This window comes from Fringilla coelebs (genome assembly GCF_963513975.1).
Source record: "Fringilla coelebs genome assembly, chromosome: Z".
NCBI lineage: Eukaryota > Metazoa > Chordata > Aves > Passeriformes > Fringillidae > Fringilla > Fringilla coelebs.
Window position 1 is genome coordinate 17,453,435 of NC_140031.1, and position 16,263 is coordinate 17,469,697.

General features: G+C 46.7%; 2 protein-coding genes across 4 annotated transcripts in view; both read right to left on the reverse strand.

Annotated features, from left to right (window-relative positions):
* Nucleotides 1-7,822: 7,822 nt before the first annotated feature.
* CCNO (cyclin O) lies at nt 7,823-8,937 on the reverse strand (the record flags this gene model as incomplete). The annotated part of the gene is made up of 3 exons (XM_084225037.1): nt 7,823-8,308; nt 8,423-8,608; nt 8,692-8,937. The coding sequence occupies 3 exons, from the start codon at nt 8,935-8,937 to the stop codon at nt 7,823-7,825; spliced, it is 918 nt and encodes a 305-aa protein (XP_084081163.1).
* A 936-nt stretch (nt 8,938-9,873) lies between these two features.
* DHX29 (DExH-box helicase 29) overlaps nt 9,874-16,263 on the reverse strand; it is a 28,396-nt gene continuing 22,006 nt past the window's right edge. For all 3 annotated transcript variants that reach the window (XM_084225899.1, XM_084225898.1, XM_084225900.1), the window contains 4 exons: nt 15,893-16,195; nt 14,453-14,584; nt 12,847-12,943; nt 9,874-12,115 (listed from right to left, as the gene is read on the reverse strand). In XM_084225899.1, coding sequence (XP_084082025.1) covers nt 12,060-12,115; nt 12,847-12,943; nt 14,453-14,584; nt 15,893-16,195 — 588 coding nt within the window. In that variant the 3' untranslated portion in view covers nt 9,874-12,059. The remainder of the gene's footprint in view (nt 12,116-12,846; nt 12,944-14,452; nt 14,585-15,892; nt 16,196-16,263) is intronic.

Below are 16,263 nucleotides of genomic sequence, written 5' to 3' on the forward strand. Positions count from 1 at the left end.
GATAATGAACATCAAATCAAAAACATTTCTATTACTGGCATGTGGAGAGTATCTCAGACTTGTGAATGGGCAATATTTTCTTTTTATGATCCATTGAACAACCCTGACAAGCCCTGCAGGAAAATGCCGTGCCGAAACTCAGTCTTGGATATCATCTTTTGATCAAGGGATGAGCAAAATTGCTGGTTAAAAAAGGCTTTCACAAATTCTAGCTATAACAAAAACCTCATGCCATTTCTAAATAACTCCATCCAGGTCTCTTCTGCCCTTTCCACCCTTAAAATTACTGACTTAATTAATATGCACCTACTTACAAGAAGTTAGCTGTCTTTCTAGAATGTAGTTTTAATCAAGCTGTCCCTTAAGGTCTGGTGTATTCCTTTAATTAACACCTAAGGATTTTACCCACCAAAAAAAAAAAAAAAATGCTCCCAGACAAAGTATATATGAAATTAGTGTGCTTGTCTTCAACACATGAACTCACTAAACACTTACCCTGGGACCCCAAAATTAAAAGGTATTTTTCTCTTTCACCTCAAAATGTTCCAGTTGTCGGCAATTCTGCATTGTCACGCTTCCATAGCCACACATCCCATGGCTTGGCACCAGCAGGGTAGGGAAAGGTAGAGAAAGCTTACTTAACATGAGCGGGTAAAAAGCTCATTAAATGTTATTGCATCTACTTTACTTTATTTCTGCTGGGGTCTTGGCTAGCTCCGTTTACCCATTGCATGGACAGCAGAGAGAGAAAATCACTGTGAGCATAAACCACAAGCCAGCATGTTCTTCATTTCAGCACACCTGCATGTCCAGGGGCTCTGCACAGATCCTCTCACAGACAATGTAAAACCATACATGAAAACCATAAAATGTAAAACCACAAAATACAGCAAAAATTGGATGTGAGGGTTCCTAGAGGCAGCCTTCCAGCTTCTTCAAGGTCAGCTTCTGATGAAACAAGCATGAAACATGGGCATCAGGGGACCAGGCTTTGCTTCCTGTGATCCCACCTACTCCTGCCTGACAGGAGTCCTAATTTACTGTTGTCAAAACCAGTAACTTGGCTGTTTCCATTTGTGCAAGAACTTTGCCCATTTTTTATGAGCTCCTGTGTGGCAGTGGATGGATAAGTATCAATTTAAAATACCCCTTTATACATTAAAAGAGATGTATGTAGTGTACTGCTAGAAATATGTTTATAGCCTAAAACCATGACCATGATGCATACCAAACACTTTATCAGTGTGTATCTGTGTGTCTGATGATGCTCCTGTGAGTTTCACTAAGAAACATCTTGTTCTCATTAACCAATTTTCAGCCTTTCTGATTAATAGATCTTGGAAGTAAATAGACTTAAAAGTACATTTATGATCATTTTCTACTACTTTTAGATTACATCTCAAAATTAATCAAGGATCCTCTTACCATAGAAAACTATGAGTAAAAGCCATCAGTGGAACTGCCATAGCAGGTTCACTGAAAAAGTGGGTAAAAACAGTAGTCACAACCCAACAGAGTGGTTATTTCATTTTTGCATCCTACAAGAAGTGTACACTTTTAGTGTGTCACTTCATTTCTGGGGAATTAATATTCCTGTGAGCATTACATAATTGTACATATACATACATACAAGTATGTATAATTGTAAATATACATAATATACATACACACACACACACATATATACATATATGCATGCTATCTTTTGTTAATAATTTATTCCCTGCTGAATTCAGTGCAGACAGAAAGGTTTTGTCTCTTCTGTCTACTGTCAAACCAGAGCTTTCATACAGGATTTTGGCCAAAGTGGGAAAGGTCTTCTGCAAAGGTCTTCTGTAAATGTCTCTGAAATCATCCCAAAGGCTGAGCCCACAGCATCTCAGAAAGGCCTTCAGCACCATTCCTGCTAGAAAAATGTCAGTGCTGCAGACATGAAGGATCTCAGATACTCAATGACCCCTCTTGCAGTCTCCTAGCAGCCATACAACTACATGTTGCGCTGGCAACAGCAACCATTGTCCTTCCAAATACATCTCTGCTTGCCAAAAGCACAACAGTACGTGCAGCGTTTCAACTCCCCAAGGAAACCCACTGAGGTGATGATAAGCTGTCAGCTTAACCATCATAGAGGCCTGTCACAGTTGGACTGCTGTTAATGTGCGTGGAACCATGCAAGGATACTGGAAAACCTGAGTGCTGAAACCTCCTCTTCACAGAGAGAAAATCCCTACCCTGGGTGGAGCAGTGTGCCACTTGTGTGCTACAGAGATATAAAAATATCATATACTGTTTCATAAGTGTTATTAGTGGCTCAGCTTTCAAACTAGTGAGTGAAATGAAATGTTTCTCAGACTCACAGGAGCATCATCAGACTCACAGATAACACGCTGATAAAAGGTGTTTGGTATGCAACATGGTCATGGTGTTAGGCTATAAACATAATTCTTGCAGTACACTATATACATCTCCTTTAATCTGTTACTTTTTAACATTTCTCTTTACATAAGATAGTACCACTGACTAATGTTAAAGTAGCATGTTTTATTCTAAAACTCTCAATTGCTATTCCGTCAGAGATGCTTTCTTCTATCTCTAATTAAAGTAAATATGCATACCTGATGCAAAATGAAGTTTACAGTAAAACTACACAAATAAAATTGCAATTTTAAGCACCATTTAATCATCATAACGAGTACAAATATACACATACAGTTGCACACGTGAAGGATACAAGTGCACTTTGTAAACATTGTGGGTGTAAAATTCCACGATGGAGCAGCTGCATCGTGGGACAATCACTCTGCTTTCATGCTGGCCAGCTCCAGCCACTCAGCCACTGTCCTGTCAGCTACGCTTGTCTGCTTAGCTGACTAAAAACCCCTGGATAAAAACGGGCAGATCTTCGTTTAATTTCTACTTTCATTAGCAAGCTACTGATGGCAAGCTGCCGGGCCAGGAGCGGCGGCACGGCGTACGAGGCCCGTGGCGCAGGACCCTCAGTGAGGCACGGTGCCTCTGCCGCGCTCTCCCGTCGCTTCTCCGGCAGCCGGGGGGAAAGCGCGAATACCCCAAGAGAAAACGGGGAGCGTGCCGACGGGTGGGCTGCCCTGCCAGCCTCACGCTGCAGAGGCCCCGCTCCGCCCTGCCCGGGACACGGGTGCCCGGAGCCGCGGGGGTCTCAGCGCGGCACCCATCGGAAGCGGTGCCCGCCGGCGGTGGTGCGGAGAGTGAAGGCGTTTCCCTGCGGGAAGGCCAGGGTGCGGATGGCTCCCGCCTCCCCCAGCGCCGCCCGCAGGCTGCCGCCCCCCTCCAGCTCCCTGCCGGCGGGGCGCGGGGCGGCGCGGCCGGTGCGCAGCCCGCGGAAGGCGCCGTGCAGGCGCGGGCCCGGCCGTGGGCGCTTGGCTGTGGGGCTGCCTCCCGGGCTGTGTCCCGGGCTGCCCCCGGGGCTGCCCCCCGACCTGTCCCCTGCGCTGCCCCCCAGGCTTCGCAGGGCGGCGCGACACTTCTCCGACACGGCCCGCAGCATGGCGTCCACGCCCTCCGCATCCTCCGGGCCGGTCCCGGCCGGGGCGGCGGCGGCGGCGGCGGGCGGAGGAGGTAAAGGATGAAGAGGAGGAGGAGGAAGAAGGACTGTCCCGTCGGCGCTTTGCGGGAGCATCAGCGTCTGCCGGCGAGAGGGAGCGCGAGTTCCGCGATCTGCACCGCACAACCCCGTCCTGTTTCGCACCACGCTGTGCTCCGCTGCTACATCCCACACCGCACGGCCCCCTCACACACCTCACTGTCCAGCCCCGAACCGTGCACACCCCCCCGCCACTGCCCTGCTCCACCCCGCGCTGCTTTACCCTACACCGTACAAATCCATGCTGCCCTGCCCCACACCGTCCACCCCACACCCTGTCCTGCACGACCCAACTCCAACAACCCCACACTGCACAATCCCATTCCACATGTTCCCCTTTCCAGGCCCTGTCCCACCCCGTGCTGACTCACCCTGCACCCTATTCCCTCCTGCACCCGACACCACATTGTCCCCCAGAGACAAGCTGGGCCGTGGGGCAGCCAGGCCGGATGGCGAGCAGCACTCACGTCAAGGACAGCAGCCAGCTGCCTGGCCTGACTTGCCAGCTCCTTCAGCTGCACGTTGCTCTCCCGCAGTGTCACCAACTCTTCCTGCCTCTGTGTGAGGGTCTCCTGCAGCTACAAAGGACAAATGGGGAAAGGGGTGGTTGAGGTAGCCACATCATCCAGGATTCTGGGGATGCTGCACACCACGGCCCTGCAGTTGCCTCAACAGGTTGTGACAGAACACAGCATAGGATGGGGAGGGCTTCGGGGTCCCTACCTGGCTGTTTGCTTCCAGGGCATCTCCCAATGCTTTCTGGTGCTGGTCTGCCACGTCCCTCCAGCACGGCTCAGGGGAAGACAGGCTCTGTGGGGGAACCTGCACCAGCGTGCTGCTCTGCAGCTGCGGGGTGCAGGGGCCAAAAGCCACCTCCTCACCAAGTGAGAAATCATAGTCGGTACAGTCCAGTGGTGGTGCCATTAAGGTGGATACATCTGGAAGGAGTAGCCACAAGTATTAAGTGGAGGTATTCAAGTCTGTTCCTCCCAGCCCCAGCACACCATTCTGGTTCTAAACATCCCTCTGGAGGTTCCCTCTGGACATGTCCCTCTGAAATGCTTTTACTCTACTGTGACAGCTATGCATCCTGAATCTGTTTGGATTTAATTTGTCTCCGTGGGAGAAAGCTCAGTGACAGCTCAGGTCTCTAAGGGTGTTTGCAAGAATGCACTAACTCACAGACTGTTCCATGGTGGGACAAAGATGCAGCGAGTGGTCATCCAAAATTCCAAAAGCAAAGCAAAAAAAAAAGAGGAGACCGAATGCAGCATAACTGCAGATGTGCACCCGCAAGTACATTTGGCTCAGGTATAGAAAAATATCTACTTGCCAGGTATAAAATCACCAACAGTATCCCTGAATTCCTGGAAATCAAACTCCGGCCCATCCTGGAAGCAGGGACCCTGGGGTGAAGGAAATGATCCAGTGAGCAGGGTCCAGGGCTCAGACCTGCCCACACCACTGCCCATACTGTTTCAACAATGTCTGCTGCCTGTGCTCAGCACCTTAGTTTCAGCACCCCCAGGCACCATCCCCTTGTCACTTGCAACCCCATCTGACACATGGGACAAGATGCTGTCCTCTGATGTGCCCATTTCGCCGGTGGGAAATCTGAGGCTAGGGAGGTTGCCAGCACCCATCTGCTTGAGAGAGCTACCCCTTCAGGTGCCAAGTGCAGCCTAGGCTGTTCTGAACAGTAGGTTTACCTGCTGCAGGGTCACAGGGCCAGCTGGGGTGGTGGGAAGGATGGAGGCAGAGGCTGCCAAATCCTGCCAGTTGATGGTGCTGAGCACTGGGGACAGTCAGAGACAAAGGTGAGTAGCACGGGCAAGGGTGGACATAGCAAATGGGGCATGGCCAAATGAGAAGCACAGCTGAGGAGCACCTACGATGTGCACGGCCAGGTAATGCAAGGCAGGGAAACAGGATGCAAAGGCACCAGGGAGGATACAGTGGGGTTCATGGAGAAGGGTCATGGCCGGGGGAACACGGTGGAGGGTAAGGTGGGGGTGTCACGGCTGGGGAACACGGTGGGGGAACACCAGACGGGCGCAGAAGGAGGAACGGGGAAGGGTACACGCCTGGGGGTTAAGGCTGTCCGCCGCAGGCTGACTCACCCAGGGCGGGCGCGGCGGCGGCCGGCGAGGCGCCGCTGCGGCGCGGACGGGACGGGGGAGCTCGGGGGCTCAAGGCGGCCGGGGGCGTCCACGCCGTATCCCCGCCGGGCCGGGCCGGCTTCTTGGCTAGGCGGGCGGGTGGGCCCTGGACTGTGTTGGGGCAGATACTGCCGAAGGCTCGGCGTCGGCCGCCCTGCTCCATGCTGGCCCCGGCTCCAGCGCCGGTGCCGGCGGGCGCCCTCCGCCCCGCGTCCCGCTCGGCGCCGCCCCGCAAGCAGGGGCGCGGGGGGCCGCGGCCATGGCGGGGGCTGCCAGCCCGCCTTCACTCCTCCGGGGCGCCGAAACCTCCCGCCGCCGCCCCGGGCCGCGCCGCCAGCTCCCGCGCCCGCGGAACCCTTCCCCGCGTCTGCGGAGCCTGGGCGGGCCCAGGGGCTGCCCCGGAGGGAAACTCGAGGGGGGAAACTCGAGGATAGGCGCTGCCTGCCCCGTCCCCCAGCAGCTCGGCGCCGCGCTCAGCCCCGCGGCTCTCTGCCGGGCGGTAGGAGCGGCAGCTTGGGGGCTGGGATGGTATTTATAATGGTGTTTGTTAAATCTAAGGAATAGGGTCCGTCTGCGTTGAAAGCCACGGGGGACGGGGGGGGGGGGGGGGGGGGGGGGGGCGGGTGTGCGGTGTGTTATGTACGAGAAAAAAACCCGTCCATGGCTTCTTGAACGTATCGATCCACGCACTGTGAGAGGGTACCCTCGCACCGGCAGAGGGTCCCACCCGCTGCTACGGCATGTCCAGCTGAAATAATCGACGGGGTTGGCGGAGGTTGAGCTGCCCTTTATTCCCCCGTGGTGGTCTTGTAGGTATTTTTTATAACAGCAGCGTGGACAAGGTTTGCTCGTTCTGCCTCTACACCTGACGGCAGGCAGGACAAAACGAACAAACAAACGAACCCAGCTGTTATTATTCCACACTCTGTTTTCCTACACTTATGTCAGTGTATCTATTTTTTTTCCCCCCGAGCCATGACCAAGGCAGCGGGTGGCAGTTTGAAACGGGTGAAATAAAACCCCATAGATTGGCTATAGAGCAGGTAATCTTTTATCGCAGTGGGGGGAGGATCTCTTCATCTAACTCACCCATTTTTGACAGGTGGTGTGGTTTATTTATACAGTAAGTATTGCTTAATATTGCTATGCTGTTATAACATCATCATATATGCACTGGAACTTATTTACATGTTATCTCATGGATAAAAATTGTTCTTCTGTACTGTTCTTGGCTTCCCCAATTTAGGTGGTCTTGGAGGTCTTCTTCAATGAAGATGTTCCTCACATCTGAACTTTTTAACTTTGTCTTCAGGCTATGCAGCGTTATGGTGTTCCTTGGTCTTTCTGGATCTAACTGGTCTAAGTTCTTAATTTTGTGGCTAATTTGCTTTATATTTGCTAATTACTAATTAGTACATCCTGCTGCTTCCCCATATACTTATAGCTGTCTATTTTTGAAACTATTCACCTGGTGAGTTTCTGTTTATTTAAGCATTAAGCAACTAGTTAACCATATACTGGCTATTACATTGTATAGAAAGTTATGATTTGGGTTATAATAGTGTCTTATAACTCAAGATGTATAAGCATCTTGTAACTTTGACTCAAGTTATGTAGGCATCACAGGGAATGACACTGTTGGGCATGTTTATTTTGTGGGGGATTGTGTTAACTGACAGGGTGAACTCGTTATGTGCCAATGTGTTTCCTCTCCCAGCTGCGTCTGCATACTGCCAGCCAATAAACGTATAGAGGTAACAAGCAAAAAGAGTTTACTCAACATTCAGTTGGTCCTTACAACGTTATTTTTATGGACCATCCCCCAATTAAATAGCAGTACATGAGATTCAGTAAATTATTTACATGCTGGACTTAAAAAAATACAGCAAAGGGACAGTGCAGATGACATGACACATAAAATCTTTTGCAAAACGCCATCTAATTTTTAAGCTCCAATGACACTAAGACTTAGTGGATCAGACTGCACGGACTTTGTGGAGCACAAAGGCTGAGCCAGAGCCGTGTTCAACACCACTCACAGTCAGCGGTTATCCCCAAGCCAGGGGCACTTCTGGGCCACGTCTGAGGGCAGGAGAAGCGACAGGGACCGCCCGTTCAGAGACACCAGGAGCTGAAGCTGGTCCATGCAGTCCCGCAGGAGCCCTTCCGGGTAGCCGCTGATTCGCAGGTCCAGGGGGCTGCGGTGGCGCAGGAGCCGGTCCGCAAGCCCCAGGCTGCTGGCAGCCAGCAGAGAGGGCGCGTATTTGGTGAAGGCATAGTCTGCCAGGCTGAGCTCCGCGACGCCCGCCGCCAGGCTCCGGGCGTCCGCCGCCTCCCCCGCGTCGGCCCCCCGAGCCTCCAGCCGCACCTGGCTGAAGTGCTCCAGGAAGAAGCTGGCGGTGGGCGCCGCCAGGTCGAAGTCCAGGCGATGCAGGACGATGCACTCCAAGTTGCGGAGCTGCTGGCGGGTGAAGGCGTCGCAGCAGAGGGCGAGGAGCTCTTTCACGCTAGGAGGGTGCACCTCCACCTGCGGGTGAGGACAGGAGAGAGGGGGCTGCGGCCGGGAAACAGTCCAGGGGAGCTGGCGCGGAGCTCGGCTTGTCTGAGGCCCCTGAAGCTGGCATCAGCGGGCCGCCCCTACCTGTTTGCAGGCGATGAGCAGCGCTGTTACCCCCAGGAGCTGGAAACAGTCGGCGGCCACTGGGGTAGTGGCGAGAAAGCGGTCAAGGATGTTGACGGCCAGGCAGAGTGCCTCCAAGGAGAGCCCGAAGTGCCGGTGCACGGGGATGAGCCAGCTGACCAGCTTGCAGCGGGCCTCTGCGGTCACCTACGACACCGGCAGTGGGGATCAGGCGGGGCCGACCCCAGGCTCCCCCGCCCATTCCCCGCCGACGGCCCCGCTGCCCCCACCTGCGGCTGCCGGGCGAGCGGCTCCCGCGGCTGGAAGCGGCTCTCCAGCCCCTTGCGGGAGCGGTACCAGCTCTCCCCGTAGTCGCGGAAAGCCTGCAGCTCCTGTGCGTTCTCCCCCGCCGTCGCCGCCGCCCCCGTCCCCAGGCGCCGCCGCCGTGCCGGGCGCCGCGGGCAGCCCCCAGGGGAGCCGCCGGGCCCCCGGCGCTCCGGAGTGCCGCCGCACCGCCCGCTCGTCGCCGTCACCATGGGGCGGGCGGCCGTGCCAGGGCCGCTCTGGTCGTGGCACTGGCTATTTGAGCGGAGTGGTGGCCGCCAAAGCTGTCACTGCCCGCCTCCCGGGCTCCCCGCCCCGCCCGTCCCGTCGTCTGGGCACTTAAGGGATCACCGTCTCCAAAACAGAATCCGAGCCACCGAAACGTGTGTCTCTTCTCTGCCGCTTGCCCTCGGGCAAAAAGGTTGTGGTGGAGTCGCCATGTGACCTCCCAACCAGGGCCTCCACACTCTCGCGCGGCACAGAGAGCAAGCCGCACAGCAATGCTCTAAGCCCACGAATGTGGTCAGCAGAAGCTGCTGCATCGATTTTGCCATTACCAACGTGGGCGTCTCTCTACTTCCTAGCAGTTCAACTCAGAACCTCGTGAGCTTTAACAGCTACCGATCACTGCACATAAGTCACACTTTCAGGGCAGGTCACCAGGAACAGCACAGGAGGACAGCAGGGGAGAGAGCCAGAATGCTGGAGCTCACGATGCAATCTGGGTCTCAGTTATGTTTTCATCCATGGACTATTTATGTGAAGGGGCACTATTTTAACCAGCTGAATGCAGGGAAATTAAAATAGTCCTGTACTCCAACCACCCATTTATAGTGTGCTATAGATGTGGAAAGACCTCGAGAAAGAAAACCTCTTCTGGGTTAAACACTGGGAAAGATGGCAGTAGGAAACAAGAGCTTCAAGAAGCCAACGATACAGAATAAAAACGGGAGGAGGTGGGAATTCTACAGCGTGAATAGCAGGAGGAAATCCTCTCCCCCAAGGTGAGGACAGAGACCAGGAGAACATGCTGCCTTAAAAAAAAAAAAAAAAACCACACATTGCAGACCACAGTTGAGATTATGGTGACAAAGAGATATTGAATGGTCTTGTGTCTGACAAACGCTTCGAGAAAAGTAACACAGAAGTGTTAACAGAAGTCTTTATTAAATAAATACAGCAAAAGAGAAAGTTCATCCACCCAAAAGAATACAGGCACAAAAGTTGCTCATGTATGCTGCAGAAGCAGAAAGCCAGTGTAGCATCTGTTTTTTTGGGTTTTTCTTTTTTTTTAGGGTTTTTTTTTTAAAGTTAACTGTGCTTAACTGTACACCACAGTGTGACCTCCTTAATTTGTTTTACAGAAAACTGTTGCTCACACAGAAGATCGTGCAATTTCCCAGTTATTACAATATATCCCCTTAATTTATTTCAGTTATTTATTTAGAAGATTACAAAGCACAGCATGCTAGAGAAACACAAATAATAACTCTGAATTTCAACATTACCACCTATGAATGGAAAAAAACCTCGTATTCATCACAGTTGGATAAAGGAGAAGAACTCAAACACAATTCACACTTTCCCTATGATTTAACCATATAAGACCAACAACTCATTTGCAAAAATGCAATATCAAACCCAAAAGAAAGCAGCTTGCTAATAACTGAATTACTGACATGTTTTTCTACTTTGTGTTTCCAAAGGATACAAATAAAAGATCTCAACCAAAACATCAAATAAAAGATCTCAACCAAAATAAAACCTAGGCAATTTGTTTAGGCTACAGATTTAGTTTATATCTAAAATGAATAAAATTTGCGGGTTTTGATTTCAGTGTGGGAATACTGAAGGCAAAGTTGAGATTTTAAAGTCTAAGACCAAAACTTCCTGTTCAAATGCTTCCTTGCCTAAATAGTGTCGTAAAAAAACCCCAGAAGTCACTTCCGGTCTCCTCTGAAATCAGGACTACCACTACATTATCATAATGCATAAAAGAATAACAGATATGATCCCTGTTCTTTCGGAGCTGTTAGCAAACAGCTTTCCTCTTCCAGAACTGGTGTAAGCTATAACGTGCACAAGCTGGACAGCAATACCAGTTCTGCTGTGATAATCTAAATGGATAGGCTCCATATATTTTGCATTTTTATGCATTCAATTTCCGAATGCCCTTTCTGTACGTGATTAACCTCTGCTGTATAAAATCTTTATTTGTCAGATTAAACAGAAGTTGTCATCTACACCGTGCTTCTGTCTGTGAAGACAGTTCCTATTTGACTGCAACTGTTTAACAGCAAATCCTCCCCACCAAGATATTCCTTATTCTTGAAAGCTAAGTTGGCAATCTAAAATTGTACTTCATAATTGGAAATAGGGTGGATAGGTGGAAGGTGAGACCATCTGATTCATTAAGCTATTCAGTTAAGGAATATTCAGTACTAAAGAAACAAGAAAAAAGGATCACACAGACATCTAGCCATTGTGAGCAAGTAGGAGAGAACTGCCACTAGAAGTTTCCACTAGGAGCTTCTCTGGTATTTCCTTGAAGAAGGTCAATGTGAATTTTGACCAATAAGAGGAGAAAAAACACATGATCATCTCTTGAAGAGGGCCTGGAGAACTATGCAAAACCTAATATACAAAAAAGGGAGAGCAAAACATAGTACAATTGCAGGAGTTGCAAGGATCAGAGTAAACAGGGAGGAATAGCTGTGCGAAGAGGCACAATCTCTTCTTTGGGAGGAGCTGCTGGTCAGTACACACCTCACTGAGCACTCATTCACAGCAGTCCATAATATCATCTTATAGATGCTTATAGAGCATCTTCTCAATGTAAATCATACAGAAAAATTAAGACTTCTCTAAGATGTCTTGGTTTAATACTGTAAATTTACAGTTCCAAAAAAAAATTCATCATTTAGGTAACCCATATGAGAAACATTTGTCCTCTGTTTGCATAAACAGAATTCTACTCAACTGAGATTCAGGATCAAATCTTGAATCATCAGTGTACAATGTACTGATGGTATGATTAGCACATTAAGTTAAAAAAGAAATGGCTGTGAACAATTCATATTTTGAAAAAACTGCTTGCAGTTATCATTTATACAGTCAAGACAAATGGCACCAAATATAGTGTAAAGGCTAAACATATCCAATGTTAATCTTAAAATCGATAAAAAGAAAGGCTGTGCCTATGCAAAATCATGCAGTCTTATCCCCATCATGGCTGATATCAACCACACTAAGAATTTAAATACTTCCAATTAATGTTGGAATGCATATTTCCGCTGCAATTACTGAAGATCTGATTTCTTACTGATTTCTGATTTCAGTTACCATTTTCTGTTTTTATCAGCTCTTTGATGATGTATAAGACCTTGTCATCTAGAAAAAAAAAAAAAAAAAAAACCCGGAGTGTGAAAAAGAGCAACTTGATTCTCAAAATGCCAAAAATCATAAGCCTAGCTCTCAGCAACTTAAAATTTTAATGTTTTAGGCTATGCCAGAAGCTAAAACAAAACAAGTGATTACCATTTGGCAAGCAAAAGGACAAACAGTATTTACACAGTACATCATCATAAAATTATTTGATGAACTGCTGATGACCATTTCAGTATTTTACAAGAGATTGGAAAGTCATGGGTTAACTCCAGATACGTCAGCATACAGGAACTCACTTTCTTCCCCACCTACAATATGCTCCTGAACATCCAGTGTCCGAATTTTAAACTGTGCTCTGCTATCCTTTACTTTTGGGAACCAACATGCCATTGGTTAACCTAGATTTTGAGATAACTTGCACAACACTTACAAATCATCTCTGCCTAGGATTCTCCACATATAATCTCAATTCTGTTTTGAGATGCTTGCCTCACCATTGCTACCACTACCTTGAATGCTGTTACCAGGGATATCTTTAAAATGGCAGTTAGGCAGATCTTTGTACATCTGAGGGGAGCCACAGAATACATGCAGGGTTAGTAATGACTTTCTGGACGCCTCTTAATGGAACTTTCATGTCACACATGCTACTGAGTGAGGATGCAGTGTACTAATGATTCCTCAGTTTTACTACAAGGTCCATTTAATAAAGAGTAATGCCAGCAATAAGTTACCTTCAAGTGACATTTTGGGATTTTCAAGCTTCTTCTTCAAAACAGACTCAATGAGAACTCTCAGCTGTTTGAAAATTACTGCTATCTTAACAGGAGCCTATAAAGAAAAGACAAACATTTCATCATCAGACATTTCACACCAAAATATAGATCAAAATATTACCCTACATATAAACAAGAGTTTACAACAAGATTCCTGCAAACATGATGCACATACGTGATTTTTAATGGTAATGATAATCATGATAGATAGTATACTCATTAAATGACTGAGCTTACACTATGCCATAGCTTTAGGCACCAGTTGTTCACAGTATCAAAGCCTGAAGAACAGCAGCTTAGAAGGGTAACTTAGAATGTGTTCCCACACAACCAGCATAAGAGGAAATTATTACTTCACCAATAAGCTGCCCAATTAATTGCCTTTTTACCCCCCAAGGTAACAAAGTTCAAATTACACCTGAAATAAAACAGCTATGCATTTGCCTCTTGGGAGGCCTTGCCAGGCCTCCTGACAAGGCAATCACAAGCCTTTCCCAAATGTCACTTGGATTTGGAATTTGGATACCGAAACATGAACCTGCTCCCAAAAATATTTCATTTTATCCTCTCCTCCCTATTTCAATCTTTATTTCATTTATATTCCGCCTTTGGTACAACAAGTAGCTGCTACAACAGAGGCACAAAATGCAAGGTATTTTGCTTAGCATCTCAGTAGAAAAGTAGAAATTCTGAAACGTTGTAAGATGTGATTAGCCCAGCAATTGCACAACTGTAGCCATCCAGGAACCTGAAAAACAATCTCTAACAAATCCACAAGGGACCTGCTTGTTAAAATTCCCTGTTCATGAAAATCAGTAAATTAAATTAGATCACTGCTTACTTGGATCAACAGACTGCAAAAAATTGTTTTGCTGCTTATAGTTGTCTTTGAGAGTAGCACAAGACCCAGAGCACAGAAGGAGCACAGAAAATTGTAACCATGTACCTGCCTGGATAGCATAACTTGCCATTTATCGGAATTTACAGAGGATCTTTTCATGACAACTATTTTGTCTGCAAACATATGCTAGGAAAGTGCTCTTAGTTTTCCAGTTTCCAAGCAAAATGTATACATGCAGAAAGGAAAAAAATCAAATCAATAAAAGCAAACACCCCAAATCCAAGTAAGCAGGTATTTTACAATTTGGATTTTTTTTCCAAACAATTCTGTCTGCACTACAGAACAGTATATACAGTAGTGTCCTAAATACATAGCTACAAGATTGTAAAATTATATGAAAGGGTAATAAAAAGCAGTATACTCCTCTGCTTTTAGTACAAGCTTTATAAAAAAAAGGTTTAGTCTGCATCCATTTTTAATTCATTTTCTGAATGAACACCTTCTTGAAGAGAGAGGGAACTGATTTGTTGCACACCACATATGACAAGGCTATTCTTTTGAGTGTGATTTATTAAGATTTCATTACTTGTATATAAAATTTCCCATCATAATCTTAAATTCTCTCCCCTTTTCTTCCCTGATTTGATCAAGCTAATGTATCAACTAAGTAATATGAAAGCTCATGGAATCACAAAAGGTAGTTCAGTTATAACTCCAATGTACCTGAAAATGGATCCAACCATCAACCGTCAGGAGACGCTCGCGATGCTGGACTTCTATATCCCCACCAAAAAGCAAAATGGGAAAGGGGGATATTAAAGTAGTTTCTCTCAAATACACCTTGGCATACCTCACCTGCATAAAAACAAACACAAACAATGAAACACAGCAACAAAAAATCCCAAATCACATAACATTCTACAACACTAAATTTGATTGCTACTTCTACAAGCAAGAAATACACCTTTTTTCCTTTTTCAAGATGCAACCAAAACAAGTTATTGCAATTAATAGCTATTTGTCTGCCTTACACCACACAAAATAACTCATTCTAAGTAAGTGACAGGTTTATATGCTAGAAGCTAGCTAAAGCCACAGTTATCTTCTTAAAGCTTAAACAAAGACATAGCATTAACCTAGTGGTGTTCACAGAAGCAACACTAGAAGTAGTAACACTACTGAAGCAAAAGGCAGGCAAAGCTCTTTCATTATGCATTCTTCTTGGGAACTCTTTTATCAGCTTATCTATATCCAAATACGCACATGCATAAATGTGGTACACACAGACACACACACTGCTTAAAGTAAGGAGCTCAGCATATGCTGCTTTTGGCTTTGGAACATCCTGAATAACAACAGAATGGGGTGAAATGAGTTGTAGTGAGAAGAATGGACATAAAAAGAGTGCATCTTCATACATAAGTGCAGGCTTAGTTTGCCCCACTCTTCATGGAATAACTCACCTACCTTAACTGCTGTCTTGTCATCATACTATGATGTTCTTGGGGGTTAGGAAATATTTTCAATTCTCAAAAAATACTATCACTTTATATGCATTAAAAAGTCTAATACTTCCTGCTTCTCCACAGTAAATCCAGCCATTTAACAACTGTCAAATTTTTGTTGTACCAGAAGTATAACTAAATACAAACACTTCAGTTTAGCAAATAGCTGACAAGATTTTCAATTGAAGGGGAAAGAAGTTAAAAAATGCAACTCACTTAGGGAGTTTAGCTTCCATTACAGAATTGGCTTTTACTTTATTACCGATGTATGTCAGTATTAAGTTTCAAAACCTCAGAACAGTAACAAAGCAGACTTTGAAAAGTTACTATTACATATTACTGTGTAAAGTGCTATTAAAATCAACAAGACTGTATTTTAAAAAATCAATTATACTATTAAGTTAAATGATACACAGAAAATGCCTTCCATTTATAGCTACCAGCTTCACTATGAACAGATTTGTGCATGATCTTCAGCTTCACCTTTTTCTCCAGCACTCAATTGACCCAATTTTATGGACTTTAGGATCATCAGGTAATAAGACTCTTTAACATAAAACAATTAGATATTAAATAACATACACTAGTTTGAAGTATACTAGAGGCAGAACTCCACCTTCACACAGACTACTAGCTACATTTACTATCTTCAACCTACCTTCTCCTGGTAAAGCAGCCACCCATACGTCTGCAAGTCTCGATTTACAGAAGAGGGATGAACTTGAGCTTTACCCTGAGCAGTTTCTACTGTGCAAGCCAGCTTCTCTGTAATATCCACCGACTTTGCATATAGTATTTTTCCTACATTGTCATACAGCCCTGCAGTCAACACAGCTTTAAGAAGAGCTATTTCACTGAGAGACAGGGACTGTGTGGCTCCAGTTCCATCCCCTCCACATTGCGTTGAAGGTGTTGTAAACCCTGCTGCTCTGACGACCCTTATGAGTTCTTGCTTCACATCCTGAAATTAGGATAGTATTAGTAAAGTTTTGAATTACAAAAGTTACATACTCCACTTCAACAGCAGGA